We start from the raw sequence: 13,063 nt of genomic DNA on the forward strand, positions 1-13,063 counted from the left end.
CAACATCCACCCTGCTCAGAGCGCGGAGCCAACTCCTCATCCCGGCAAGGAGCCCTACGCAAGCCCCCAGCTGCAGTCTCAGTGGGGATGGAGGATGCATCCCCTGGGAGGCCAGGAAGAACGGATGGACCTCGGCTGCAAAAAAGAGTGGAAAATTGAGACAAAGACCCCATTCCATGCAGCACCTGCTCCCTCGTGTGCACCCCTGTTCCCCCAGGCAGGGCCACTGTCCAGCAGGAAAAGTGTCCCCAAGTCCCCCGGGTGCACTAGCGAGGGAGTCCTGCTGCAACACGGCCACTGCAGCGACGCTTGGGGGTTAGGGCGATTCCCAGGACAAGGCCTTGGGAAAGCCCTTTCCTGAAGGGACACGGAGGAAGGATGGGGAGGTGGCTRGGCCAGCTCTGCAGTGCTCCTGGCCACACTGAGCAGCCAGTGCCCTTGGTGCATGTGTGCCCAGCAGCAGCAGGGCCGGCCCCAAGCCAGGCACTATCCCACAGTGGCTTCCAGGCCTTCCCGGAGAGRCATGAAAACAGACCAGGGATGCACCCTGCCCTGCTTTCACCTCCAAGAGGTGGGACAGGGACCTGGACTATCAGGGACATGTGCAGAGGCCTGGGAACCAGGGAGATCCTGGCTCCTTCCCAGGAACCCACCTGCAAACCCAGGAATTGCTCCTTCGCAGGATGGGGGCTGGCCCTGGCAGGGTAGGGCCGGGGGATGCTGTGAATCCTCCACAAGCCCCAYGCAGGGCTCTGCAGGGACCGAGGTGCCTCAAGGACCACATTGACCAGATCCCTCGTGGGATCCACGCTGCGGATCCCTCGTGGCCGACCCGCCGGGGCCGGCGCAGCAGGACGGGCCTCGCACAGCAGGTTAGCGCTGCTCCAGCTCCACAGCTCACACTCAGTTACCCACAGCATCCTCCATGCCGACACACAGCCACATTCCCGGGCATGGACAGAGTCATCCTCCTCACGGCAGCTCCAAGGCACCTTCCCGCATCCCTCCAGAATAAACACAACCCTTCCTGCTCCGCCTGGCCTCTCCTTTCCAAGGGGCTGGTGGTTTGGCAGGGCTGCCAGGCAGCCAGGAGCTCAGACACGAGACGATGCTCCGCGGCACCAGACATACCACCTAACACCCAAGCACAACCCCGAAGGACTAAGGCCAAGGCAGGAAAAGAGAAAGCAAAATGCAAAGATGAGTCGGGGCTGTCTCCTGACAGCCTGGAACTGCTCCCGCAAGGCAGAGTAAAGAAGTGGAATGAAGTTGCGTGGAGGGGAGGAAAGCAGCACGGCAAGGAGCCTGGCATGGCCAAGCTGGATGCTGCAGTCTGGGARAGCCCAGAGCAGGAGGCATCTGCACCAAAGGGAAAAGTAGCCGGACACACACGGCTTCAGTTCTCCCGCTGCACGTGCATCTCTGGCTCTTGGCACAAGCACACCTGTGCAGACCCCTGCGTGGAGCAGGGCTGCAGGGYGGGAGCTGCACCCTCGCTGCGCCCGTGCTCCCGCGCGGAGCTGCGTCCTGCGGCAGGCGCCTGTCACCCCGCTCCCATGGCCGGACACGGGCTCCAGCACTTGGGCTCCAAAGCCACTCACCCAAATAAGCCTTGGGCAACAAATCCTGGTCCSTTGGGGGCCCTCAGAGCCCGTGGGCTGTCAGATGTCACATCCCAGGCTCCTCAGAGACCACGCTGCACTCAGACTCTATCCAGACAGGAGATGGAGCAAAGCAGAAGGCATCTTGGAAAGACACAAGTGGCAGTTCCCCCTTGGGAGCATCCCCTGCGGTGAGTGGGGCCTCTGGTCCCTCTGGCAATGGATGGGATGGAGAGGGGGAGTCCAGCCAGCACAGGGACCCCCCAGGGGCTGGAGACACCTCAGCAGCCTTCCCCACCACCAGCCACGAGCTGGCACATCTCAGCTTCCCTGCTTGGGGCTGCAGAGCTCACACACACACACTCAATTATCCCACAGCATCCACTAAGCCAACACACAGCCACATTCCCAGGCACGGGCAGCATCCTCCTCCTCATGGCAGCTCCAAGGCACCTTCTCACATCCCTCCAGGATAAACACAACCCTTCCTGCTCCGCCTGGCCTCTCYTTTCCAAGGGGCTGGTGGTTTGGCAGRGCTGCCAGGCAGCCAGGAGCTCAGACACGAGACGATGCTCTGCAGCACCAGACATACCACCTAATATCCAAGCAAACGCAGGAAAAGAAAACAAATCCCAAAGACAACATCCGCCTCCTTCCCCATCCATCCCACTCACGCATCCTCCCACATCCCTCTCCCTTCTCCTCCCTCCAGCATCATCCCTCCTGCTCCATCCTCCAGGGACGGCCTAAGGGCTGGGCCCTGTAATCAGGGATGGATCCAGGGCCAAATCCTGCTATCTGGGAGAGGGCACAGGAACATGTGTGCACTTACACAGTGCTCTATGAGGGGCAAGAAACGTTCCTGCTGAGCAGCAGATATGATCCAAGTTGCATAATCTATGCGGTAGCTGCTGCCCACAGATAAATATATAATTACTGAGAAATAAAAGGCAGCACTGATGCCTTGCCTAGAATATACGATGCAGATATCAAAAACCCAACACGTTCTTAGGAAAGCACTTCTCATGCTTGCACCTGACATCTGGTTTAAACCTTTCACGTTTTGATTTTTTCCCTCTCTTTCTGGGAACGAATTTGTCTGCTTCTGAGAAATGCATCTCCTGTCTATCCAATCACYGTTGCACTCAATACGTATTTGAAAATGCCACTTTATAAACAGGCTGGAATAGAGAGCCTTGATTTCAGCACACATGCTATTAGCAGAGAGATTTGTTTGTAGCTGTTCTCCCGCTGCAAAGAAACRCTTCTCTCCACGTACAAAGACTTCAGTGCTGACAGAAAAACAAACACCAGTGTGGTTAAACTTGGAAATTCGGAGGCTTGTCACTGAAGCACCACGTCACAGGCCAGGCCGGAACTGCTGGTATAAAGTTTTGGCCATTTATTTTAATTGTGTCTCTCCCCACTCCTCCAAGCGTCATCTCCCGAAATTTGGGGTGTTTCCCCTCAGAGCAGAGGCTCCGTTTGGTCTTCCTGCACAACCAGCTTGGCGTGTCCCACCATCCCAAATTCAGCACGCAGGAAGCCCTAAGCCTCCCCCAGCCTAGCAATAGCTACCCCGGCCTTGCTCAGGGGAAAACAGGAGCCAGGAAATCAGGGCTGGGAAACCTGAGGTGCTCTTCAAGGTTGCTGCCTTCAGCTCTCGCCCTCGCAATATCTGGGCATCTTCTGCGTCACGTCTTGCTTTTCCTGTCAATAAAATCTCRCAGGGGAGGAGATGGAAGTGAAACCGCGTGCTCTGGGGGCACTTATACAAGYAGGTGGTGGCGGCAGGTTGTGGCCGTGCGCTGCAGGGAGGCGCAGCCCCTGGCACGGGACAGAAGGACACAAGTGGCTGCTGGAGCTCGGCCAAGGCCCCTGCGGGAGCCACTCCGGCTTCCACCCCTGCACATGTCCTTTCCTTGGGGCGCTCCAGGTTGCTCCGTGCTCTGCAATCCCGCACCGGGACGGGGAGAAAAGGTGCCGGGTGTGTCTACGGGGTGAGATTTTCCCAGCTGGCTGCCTCCTTTCCCCAGGGATGGGCTGTTTTCCACTCCTCCAAACGCGACAGGAGAAAGGGGGAACAAGCTAAAACGCTGGTGCGTGGGTGCCCTGTGCCAGACGGCTGCCACCAGCCCGGCTGAGAGACAGGGAGGGCGTAGGACGGAGCGAGTCCCGGCGCGCAGCCCCGCCGCGGGGAGCGGGGGCCGGGCAGGGCCCGGGCAGGAAGCGGCAGCCGCGCAGCGCGGGGCTCCGCGAGCGGCCGCGGCGCCGCCTCCCCGACACGCGGGGAAAGCCCCGGGGCCCGGGGGGGCACCCGGCCCGCCCCCGCCCCCCCCGGGCCCTCCCCGACCGGGTGCGCGGGGACCGCCCCCCCGCACCAACACACACCGCCCTGGGCACCGCGACACGGCACCGGGACCCGGCGCTCCCGACACCGCGACGCGGCACCGGGACCCGGCGCTCCCGACACCGCGACGCGGCACCGGGACCCGGCGCTCCGGGCCCTGCTCCTGCCCCGCGGCAATACCTCCTCCAGGCACCGCTCCAAGCTGCCGCATTCCCAGCACCCGCACCTCATTTCCCGGCACCGCCACCCCGCGCACCACCGCAAGCATCACCCCACAGCACTGTCCCGCGGGACGAAGAACAGTCAGAGGAACTACCTCTGCCCTCTGGCACTCCCAGCTCCCTGGCCATGCAGGCTGCGCCGAATTGGACTTTGCCACYGGGCAATGCCAGCAAGACAACATGYGCAGTGAACACGGCCTTCGCCCACCACTACCTGCCTGCCGTCTACCTGGTGGTGATCCCGCTGGGGCTGGTGGGCAACGCGCTGGGGCTGTGGCAGCTCTGTGCCCGGCCGCGGCGCAGCGCCCTGAGCCTGCTCGTGGGCAGCCTGGGCCTGGCCGACCTGCTCTACGTCAGCACGCTGCCCTTCCTCGTGAGCTACTACGCGCAGAGCAGGCGGTGGGTGTTCGGCACCGCCTGGTGCCACCTCACGCGGAGCTTCTTCCACCTCAACCTCTAYGCCAGCATCGGCTTCCTCACCTGCATCAGCGTCCACCGCTACCTGGGCATCGTGCACCCCATGAAGATGCGGGGCAGGTGCCAGGCTCTGACCTCCTCTCTGTGGCTCAGTGCCATGGTCTGGCTGTGGGTCATCGCACAGGTGGCTCCCGATTTCACCTTCAGCAAAATGGACGCAGCAGAGGCCAAGTGCCACGACACGACAGATGACAAGAACCTGGACACTTACTTGCCGTACACTGCAGCGGTCACCGTGATCGGCTTTGTCATCCCCTTCCTCATCATCATCGGGTGCTACGGGCACGTGGTTGTGGTGCTCTGCAGGAACAACACCGTGGATGCCAACCTGCGGAGGAGAAGCATCAGGCTGGTGGTAGTCGTGACTGTCCTCTTCGCGCTCTGCTTCCTCCCCTACCACATCTTCAGAAACCTCAACCTGTTGTCCCGACGCTGGCAACACAAAGGGACCTGCACGCAGACCTCAAGGAACATCTACATCTCCTACCAGGTGACCCGCGGCCTGGCCAGCTTGAACAGCGCCTTGAACCCGCTGCTCTACGTGATGACCAGCGAGGACGGCGCGTCCCTCGCGAGGACCCTCCGGCAAAGGGCCGGCCGCTCTCTGCGCTCCCTGTTCCGCAGCGAAGGCGGCCAGCACTCGGACGAGAGGAAATTCAACTTCATCCTCTGCGAGCAGCAGGTTTCCGAGGAGCTCTGAGCTCCCCAGGTACAGGCTGGGGACAGGACTCCAAGCAGAGGGACACGACTACCAACCTCACAGGAGCGAGGAAGGGCAAGCGGCAGGGGGAAGCGCTTCRAAAATAGAAATGTTCATAAAAACATCAGATATTAAATACGTGACTAAGCTGTGCCAGTTCCTGTGCTAGCTATTCCTGGCTGAGCTGCTTCAGGACCTGTGCTGGCCTCTATTGCTCACCTCCTTTGAGGAGGAAAAATATATTTTAGCGTTACTCACTCCTTTCCAGAAGAGCATAGTGCAGACAGCAGCAAAGAGGCAGCTTGAAGTTTCTGGAGGCTGGTGCTCTGGAAGGAGATGACTGCAGAAACCTGAGCCCCTGGTTGCAACAGGCAAAGCCCAGATTTCCTGAATCTTCAGGTGGGTGGCTGCATTGCATTGTCTCTCTTGCATCTAGCCTTGCATTATTAGGATGCTAGACATGCAAGGACACACCTGACATGTGCATGTGCTAACCCAACTGCAGCTGGCCTAGTGATAATTATGGATCAAACATTAGATCTGTGGCCATTAACAGCTGCTATCAGTAGCAACTCTCCCACTGCAGAAGTTTGATACTACAGCATCARAAAAGCAGCAACCTTTTTCTTTATATAGGCTTGCAGATGCAAGAACGCTGCGATCAGTTAGTGATGGGGCCTTTGCACCAGCGTTGCTTGTGGCTGTGCACGCGCTAAGCTAGCTTCACWGCGGCCGCGTGTTTGCATGTCTGCCCGTGCCCTGCAAGCCTCGCTGCAAGGGTGGAAATTCCTCCTGGTAACTCTGTAAAAAGAACCAGCCTTTCAGGGTTAGACATCTGRTGTGTTCAACCCCGTGCGTTAGGCAGTGGGGGGGAAGCCGTGAGTTTCTCTTAGCCTAGGGAGCATTCAGAAGTGTTTGTCATGCACACATCCTGAAACCACCGCTCAAGAGGCGGACAAAGACATCTACCAACCCAGAGTCAGATAAAAGAGCAAGCTCGGGTATTTTATTCTATAAATGGATTTTCCGCACACCTTAAGCAGTACTTGCTTTACAGCCTTGCTCGGAGAGGGGCAGTGTGGGTCTGGAGAGGCACGAAGGGGAGGTCACGCAGCAGGGACAGGGGCTGCGAGCAGGGACATGGGCGCTGCTGCCGGGAAGGCAAAGCTGCCGAGCAGCGAGTTGCTTTTTCCTCTTGCTGTTCTCACCTACGTGCAAGCAGCTCACGTGTTTCGGTTCCTGCGAGAAGAGCAACATGATTTTTAATAACTGTTAAAAGCAGAGGCAGTCCTGGGACGGTGCCAGCCCACGAGCCCTGCGCTGCTTGGCACGAAGCCCAGTGCTCCCTGCCTTCCCACCTCGGCTGGGCCGAGGAGGGAGCCGCGGCGGGACGGCTAATGCAGCTCGAGCGCAAATAAACATTAATGCTCTAGTTGTGCATCCTCTGGCTTCCTCTAGAGCTTTAKAGGAGGACTCAGCAGCAGCTCCATGGGCTGGAGCAGGGGCTGCCTGCTGTGGGAGCGAGCAATGAATTCCATGGGGCTCTGCAGAGCAGGAGCTGCTGGAGCCCTGTGTGCTGGTCACCTGGCAAGACCGTCCTCAGTGCAGCTCCATCCGCTGCAGAGCGGGGCTGGAGGGACCAAGGTGGCTCCTTGAGATGCGCTCGGCACCTGGCAGGGCTCCAGCAGAGCCCTCGCGCATCCCTGGAACTGCCAGCTCCTACTTCACCTGGAAGAGCTCAACAGGCCAAGCCTCACAGACGAGGAGATGCTCTTGTCTCTGCCGTAGGGAAGACCTTAAGGATGTCGGGACCTCATCTGGTCTCTTGTTTGCACGTTGTCTATGGAGCTGGGATTTCCTCACAGCTTTGCCAGAGCTCTCCCTTCTTGCCTGAAGGAATAYACACATTCCCACCAGCTCTTCCATCCTGATGAGATCCATATACAAGAGACACCGCTTCTCCCGGTGGATCTGGTGACCTGGGGGAACTGCTGCTTCGTGCTACTCTTTCTGCTTGGTACCTACTCCTGTTGGTCTGTGCCACTCACCATGCCCAGGGCCCTGCTCTGATGCTCCCAGGTATTTGGGAGAGCTGTGCCCAAGGCCTCTTAGCCCAACCACATCCTCACGGTGCAGGACTGCCCTGCRGGGAAGCCAGCAAGTCATCTCACTTGGGACTCCTGGCTTAGGATGAGCTGAACGTTCCCATCCTCTTCCTTACCCAAAGCAGGCAAGGGGAATCCTGTGGGTAACACCGGTTTCTCAGCACAGCCCTGCAGCCTCTCCACTGCACCGAGGGCTCCTCTGCCCATCAGAGCCCAATGGGGAGTTCTCCCTTCTTCACCCAGTGTGAGGTCAACACCCAAATCCACCTGGGTGGGAATCCTCCTGGTGACATTGAGGGGATGAAGATGAGGCCCAGAAATCTGGCAGCATTTCTTGCTTCATTACATAACCCCCCCATTAAAGAWCTTCAACACAATCAAGATTTGCTACAGTAGCAGGGAACTTCTGAGCTGACAGCCCAGAAAAGCTGTTCAGGCCAAATTAGCAGGTACCTGCATGCACATTCCCTCCTCATCTCCCCAGAAATGAAAAGCAGATTTGCTCAGTGGGCAAAACACCGAGCAAGAGGAGAACATCACTAATGTCTGCTTACGAGCAGCATCTAATCACAGAATGGAGCTGGAGGGGCAGCTAGCCCAGATTTGGGGCAATGGGAAGGGAGAGGAGGGGTTCAGCTCTTCCTTCCTCACCGCGAGCTCCACATTGCCAAACATGCAAGGAATTGTGGAGGAAAAACCTCACAGCAGGAGAGGGAGCCAAGAGGTACCTGCAGGTTTGGGTCTCTGCAGTGCTGGGGAATGGGATCAGSTGCTGCTGTTATAGCAGGGTGGGAGACCAAGCCCATCAAAAAGGGATGGATCACTGGGCACTGGAAGGTCGTGGCAGTCACTAACTCTGAGACACATTCGTTTCTTCAGGGTGATTTCAGTCTTCAAGCACCTTTGGCCATAGGGAGAGCCAACCGGACAGTTTATCCCATTTACTGAGGCTATTGATTAGGCTGTGAAAGGAATAGAGGCAATTATGGACTGGGGAAATATGGCAAAGGTGCCTGGGACTGGGTGCTGCTGGACAATATTTTACTGAAAAGGCGCCTCTGGCTCTTCGCTGTGTTAAAGAAAGAGTTTTGACATCTGGGAGACTAACCAAGTTGCTAAAAAAAGCAAGTCACATAAACCAAACAACATCTAATGCAAACACTTGAGGCCATCCATCCAACATTATTTTTGCAAGCCAAGCAGTTATAAATAGGTGATGCCGTCTGGCTTGGGAGCAGAGCTGAGGAGAYCCCTGGCAGCTTGACCACCACAGCACTGCASCACTYGCCGCTGTAATGCGCCCACAGGGGYGAGCACRGACAGAGCTCTGTCCTGGGGCACRCAGAGGACATGCCCTTGATATTCCCATGGGAAAAAGGCCTGGAGGCAGAGACAGTCCAGGGACAGGGAGACCTGAGAAGCTGCAGGGCTGTCTGGGACACGGCTGGTTCAGCCTGTTCTCTGACTCCAGCACCACACAGAGGACATCCAAGGCCAGGACATGGATTAACTCCACACCATCCACCTGCCATTGCTCTCCAGYACTGCACTGCCATAAGGCAGCTGGGAAGAACAGGACACTGCAGACCTCAGGCATCTTTCACCAGTCCAGTCCCTTCCAGCACCACAACATCCCCAGCCAAACCTGCTGAGCAAGAGCAGCCCATAGACACTTACCACACATCTCGTGGTCTCTCATCACCACCCAGGTCTCCTCAGGGTGCTCGGCCCCAGGAGCTGCTCCTTCCACAGTGCTGGTCCAAAGCAGGGCTGTGCTGATGAACAAGGTGTTCTCCATGAGCACAGCACTATGTGGGCTCCATAGCACTAACTGATGGTTGCAAGCAACACAAGCAACCAGAGCAAGTCTCGGGCCCCTCATATAAAGGGAGCAACCCAGGTGTGGTTCATCAGCCAGCGTCTGAGAACAACCAGGCTTTACCACCTGGGTCTCCTGGTGGATGTGGATACCCACCCAAGCATCATCTCCTTTTGCTGTTGGGTGTCTCAGCACCCACCCCCAGAGAGACTCAAACAAGAGACATAATAGTTAGCCCAACATTTCTGAGATCTGTGTTCTCATTGAGCTCAGGTGGGTTGCCAACCTCTGCAAAAGCCCAGTTTTAATTTGATTCCCTCTAACTGCTTCATGATGTGAAGCCCTCATGCTGGGGCCAGCTGTGGCTTTTGTGCTGACATTTGCTCTGCCCCAAGGACCCTGCTCAGCATCGGAGCCTTGCTGAGAAGAAGGGCCAGGGCTGGGATGTGGCACAAGCTGCTAGGCCGAGGGAGAACAGGACCCTCTTTGCCTCGGCAGTTCGGAGAGGATGGGCCTCAACCCCCGGGATTGTCCTCTCAGAGAAAAGACTAGAGAGAAGCAGCTGGAAAATATCCGCACACAAGTAAGACTTGAAAGAGTTTGCAATTTTGAGGCGGAGGAAACAACACAGCCCCAACATGGTGCGTTCACTGMAGGAGAGAAAACGTATTCCCCTTTTATTTTATTTCTTCTCCAGCAGCAAGCAGGCACAGAGTGGCTGGGAGCAGTTTCACAGGGCAATTTGCAGCTTYCTGAGGTGGGAAATTGCAGCCCTAGGGCCTCAGCCACCCGGGCTGGAGGCAGGGGCCGGTCTGCAGAGCATCTCGAGCAGGGAAAGAAAATGCATCCTGCAGGAATCATCCATGGGTGAAAGAAGTGGGTGCTGCCGCCTCCAGAGGCTCCTGGTGGGAGGACATGCGTGGGCTACATGCAGTGCCCTGGGACTGTCACAGCTTCCCATGGAAACCCTCAGCACGTGGGACCTTTCCCTCCAYGCGGGGCCTGTCCCGGCTGTCCCAGCGGCAGCGCGTGCCAGGAGAGCTGCTCGGATTGCCGGGAGAGCTGCTCGGATTGCAGCCCATTCCCAGAGCCTTTGGCTCCCGCGCTTGCCCCTCCTGGCACCCCGCAGTGCTCCGCTSGGGACGCTCATTTACAGCACAGCGACACTGCGTGGGGCCAGCCCTCCCGTCCCCGATCCGAGCTGAAAACGCTCCCTCCGATTCGCTTGCGACAAGCTCCCAGCAAATACTCTCACAAGTTATTAACCAAGGATGCTATTTTATAAATATATGTTTTTTATATTATTTAAGAAAGCCAGAATCCTCAGAAAAATGGATAAGCCAATAAAAGCGACTGCGATCAAAAGCTTGCTAAAGCAGAGCAGCACCTTTGGTCGCAATCCAGGCAGTTTATGGCAGGTACTTGGTGTCTGGCTGACGCTCAGCTGACAGCTTTCCAAGCCTATAAAATCCTTATTAGGCTGAAAATAGAGTTTCTGATTGTAAAACGGCCAGGGCTCTGCTGTGAGCATTCCCAGCGCCGCAGCGCTCCGTGCGGGATCCCCAACAATTTGGGCTCTGATGGTGCTGAAGGGTCCCTTGCAGAGGGAGCGTCCAGGGCCAGGGCAGCCCTGGCTAGCGGCAGTCCGGGCAGGAGATATTTTATGGGAAGAGTATCCCAGAGAAGGAATAAATATCCAGGCAGCAACTCGGGGTCGAGGCAGCACCCCGAGGACAGCAGCCCCCRGCCCCGAGCGGAGCAGGGGGGTCAGAGCCGCCGTCTCCTCCAGGCAGCTGCCACTGTTGGTTTTATTCCTATCTCACTATCTAAACCTTTTTAGAAATAAAGTATTCCGCTGCTTTAATAGTGTTCTGCAGCACGGTGAACCTATAATCTTGGTATTAAATGGCATCAGGGCCAAAAGAGCTGGTGCTTTTGCTRAAGATGGTCTATTTGCTCCTTAAAAATAAGCGAAAGCAGCCGAGGGCGAGCTCCGACTTTGTTTTCCAGCTCCAGCAAGCAACAAGTTTCTCGAAGTTCACCTTAAAATGACTGGATTAACAAGGGACTCCTGTTCCCGGTCACAAGCACCTTGCAGCAGAAACACGTCGCTTCTGTTTTATTTTCGGAGCTTTCTCTCTGTCTCCCCATGCAATAAAAATGAGACATTTAATCTCATAATGCAGCTCCTTGCTGGAAATCAATGCTAAGGCCCATTATGCTGCTGGGTCTGATGCTGCCCATCCCGCGCGACCTTAGTCAAGAGCAGGGAAGTCAGGGGGAAGGCAAAGGTTGAACCACGCGAGCTCCGTGCTGCGCTCGGAGCAGGAAAATCTCACTGGAACCTCAACAGATTGAGCTGCCCCAAACCCTCTGGGCGCAATTTGATCCTGACAATCTTTGCACTTACCATAGAACTAGTAGAAACTAAGGTGAGAAAAAGCTGAGAGCCCTCAGTCCCCAGATGGCTGAAGACCCCAAACTTCCACCCATCCTTTGTGTCTGGAGAGCATCTCGGCAGGGTTTTGCACACCCAGCCCTGCCCCAATGAGCGCACGCAGCGGTTGGCTTTGGACRACGCTTTTTTGCCTTGATGGCCCAAATGTCACCTGGGCTTTCAGGTGTGACGTGCAGGGCAAGGGCGCCCCAGAAGAGACRGGTAAGAGGCAACGAGCGGGTGCTTCCCATGGCTCCTCCCAGGCTCATCCACCAGAAGATCCCAAGGCACCCGCACTGTCCAGCAGCCTCCCCTGAGCGCGTCCACCGGTGTTGACGGGTGTTGGAGCCGATCTCCTTTCTCCAGGAACAACTCCTGGCACCGAGAATGAGCAAAGCGGAGGCTGGTGGCCCATGTCCAGGGCGAGAGAGTTCCCGCTTGCAGCAGGGGAGGACACAGCTCCCGTGGCACCTGGAAACGCAGCAGCCGGAGCTGGGAGAGGCCTCGCGATGTCCCCGAGTGTCCCCTGCTCCTCGAGGGCACCGGCAGCCCCCAGGTCTGTGCTTTCCAAGCCCTCCCGGTGGCGAGGCTGCCACATCCCCACACAATCCGCTCCGCCGTTGAACTGCTTACGTGGTGGGAGAGTTTTTATGTCCCCCCTAAATCTCCTTTGCTGCAAATAAAACCTCAGGGGCCTCGTCCTCTCCGCGGGAGAGCCGAGACGCAGAGAAGAGGGATTAAASCCCCCGGTTCGGCTGCTTGGTTTTGCTCTGCCAAAGGAAGGAGAGTTATTTTTTGAGCGTGTTGTTACCTCCTGCCGCATACGGGGCGGGGGAGAATCATCTATTTTTGAAAGTGAAACACGYAGCGTGAGGAAAGCTTGGGAAAGCAGCAAGGACGAGCAGGGCCCGCCACATCGGGCGCCTCCTCTCCCAGCACGGCCACAGCAGAGTAAAACCCACACGGAGCTGGGCCGGGATTATCCCTGGGGAAAGGGGCTGCTCCGAGCGCCGGGGCTGCCGTGAGGCTCCTGCTCCCTGTGTGCGCAGCCCCCAGCACCTCCTGCCACTGCCCATCCCGACCTTCTGCCCCGGGAAAGGGACACCGGGAGGGGACCAGGGGTTGGGGACCCCAGGGCCGAGGAGGAGCCCGGTGGAGCAGCCCCCTCGCAGGAGCCACTGTCGGGACAAGCGGGGCYGCTGCGGGGGGGCTGGGGACGGGAACGCGCAGCGGGGGGGGGAGCGAGTGGCAGAGGCGGGAGCGCGCAGCGGGGGCGCCCACAGGGCCGGGCCGGGAGCGCGCAGCGGGGTCCGGGGCGGGGGCTGCGCAGGGAGCGCGCAGGAGGGTCGGGGC

At 57.9% G+C, this 13,063-nt stretch overlaps 1 protein-coding gene across 1 annotated transcript; it reads left to right on the plus strand.

The window, feature by feature from the left end:
• Positions 1-4,299: 4,299 nt before the first annotated feature.
• LOC112949595 (P2Y purinoceptor 1-like) lies at positions 4,300-5,377 on the plus strand. The gene has a single exon (XM_026042030.1). The coding sequence runs from the start codon at positions 4,300-4,302 to the stop codon at positions 5,347-5,349; it is 1,050 nt and encodes a 349-aa protein (XP_025897815.1). The 3' UTR covers positions 5,350-5,377.
• The last annotated feature ends 7,686 nt before the right edge of the window (positions 5,378-13,063 follow it).

The sequence above is a fragment of the Nothoprocta perdicaria genome, unplaced genomic scaffold (genome assembly GCF_003342845.1).
Source record: "Nothoprocta perdicaria isolate Ctin4 unplaced genomic scaffold, notPer1 scaffold_3, whole genome shotgun sequence".
Lineage (NCBI taxonomy): Eukaryota > Metazoa > Chordata > Aves > Tinamiformes > Tinamidae > Nothoprocta > Nothoprocta perdicaria.